The sequence below is a fragment of the Ruditapes philippinarum genome, unplaced genomic scaffold, assembly GCF_026571515.1.
Source record: "Ruditapes philippinarum isolate M1 unplaced genomic scaffold, ASM2657151v2 ctg10839_1_1_1_1, whole genome shotgun sequence".
Classification (NCBI taxonomy): Eukaryota; Metazoa; Mollusca; class Bivalvia; order Venerida; family Veneridae; genus Ruditapes; species Ruditapes philippinarum.
In genome coordinates, this window is record NW_026855155.1 from 11,345 (window position 1) to 12,895 (window position 1,551).

General features: G+C 38.7%; 1 protein-coding gene across 1 annotated transcript; it reads right to left on the bottom strand.

The window, feature by feature from the left end:
• Positions 1-676: 676 nt before the first annotated feature.
• On the bottom strand, positions 677-1,239 carry LOC132742288 (uncharacterized; the record flags this gene model as incomplete). The annotated part of the gene is made up of 1 exon (XM_060730653.1): positions 677-1,239. A coding segment is annotated over one exon (563 nt), but the record flags the coding sequence as incomplete, so codon positions are not given.
• Positions 1,240-1,551: the final 312 nt, after the last annotated feature.

Here is a 1,551-nt window from a genome sequence, read left to right on the forward strand (position 1 = left end):
TGTATGGTATGTTCTTACAACAGTGTCGAGGGTGGCAGCTGCTTGGAAGAAGGTATTGGTGTTTATCAATAGTTTTTGAATACAATAGATAAATACAGAATTCCTAAAGAAAGCCCAACACGGCAAAATTGAAAATATTGCAGGCTCGGTTTGATTGAGCCTGTTCATGGACGGTTCTTGAAAGTGCAAATTACCGTCCACGCCCCCTAGCACCGGCTTAAGCAGAATTCAACATTTAAACATGACATAGTAAAATCAGTAATTATATGATTGTCTTTAATATGAGATACTGTGTCGAGAAAATCATGTTGTTCGTTTGATACCTATGTGGTGAACTTTATAGATTTGTGAAAAGTATTAGCTCTGTAAAGAAAATCTTGCAAAGATTCTTCCCCGTGACACCATTGCATGTCGATGTTATCTATATAGCGTAACCAACTGAATGGTTTAAGAATGGTTACGTTCATTGAACGCCGCATTTCCTTGTTGATCTTGTTTATCATATTTTAAGAGGTACTGCAGCTAGCAGTTGTCCTTCTAATTTGCCCATAAACACGTTGGCGTAAGATGGCGCCATTTTAGTCCCCATAGCCGTGCCCTGTACCTGTAGGAAATGTTTGTCACAGAAAACAAAGTTGTTGCATTTCAGAATAAGTACGAGAAGTTCGATCAGTGTTTATGTGGGAGGATTCTTTCTTATACGAGAATCCCATGCTTCTTTGCACGCTGCAATGCCATCTTCGTGGGGGATGTTAGTGTATAATGCAGTAACATCCATAGATTGCAAAAGCGTTTGGTCAGGTAAATCTTTCTGAGATTGTAATTTTCTTAGATAATCAGTGGTGTTCTGCAAATGAGAAGGCAAAGCGCATACAAATGGCCGAAGATGGTGGTCAACAAATTCTGAGATACGTTCTGTTTGGTGACCGTTGGCAGATACAATGGGGCAGCCTGGGATTCCTTCTTTGTGTATTTTAGGAAGAATGTAAAATCTACCAGCTTTAGGCTTAGGGACTATTAAGTAGTCTTTGTTTTTCTCAGAGATTTTTCCTTGTTTCAACATGTCTTCAACAACAGAGGATACTTTGTCTGCACATTTTAGTGTAGGATCATAATCTAATTGCTTGTAGAAGTTGGTTTCTTTGAACTGACGTTCGGCTTCTGAAATATAGTGGTCTATGTCCAAGATCTGAGCCCTAATCGGCAGGTTTAATAATAATATCAGTTCTGTTTTTGAATCTATTAAAATTATTTATCATTTAATGATTAACGTGTCGTTGCCCTGTCCTTTTTGTGTTTGGGGTCCGCCTGGGCTCCTTGCCATTGGTTCTTGTTGCTGGGTCATATGGGGGTTGCGTTCATTGAACGCCACCTTTCCTTGTTGATCTTGTTTTTCATATTTTGTTTCTGTGGTCTTATTCCTACTTGAATAATGTTGAATCACCCTTAGGATATGTTGCCTGCTTTTTAAATTTGTCTTTTGACGTCTTATCTGTGATACGCAGGCTTCATAACCTCTGATCCCCTTTCAAAATTCCATTTTATTAAGTT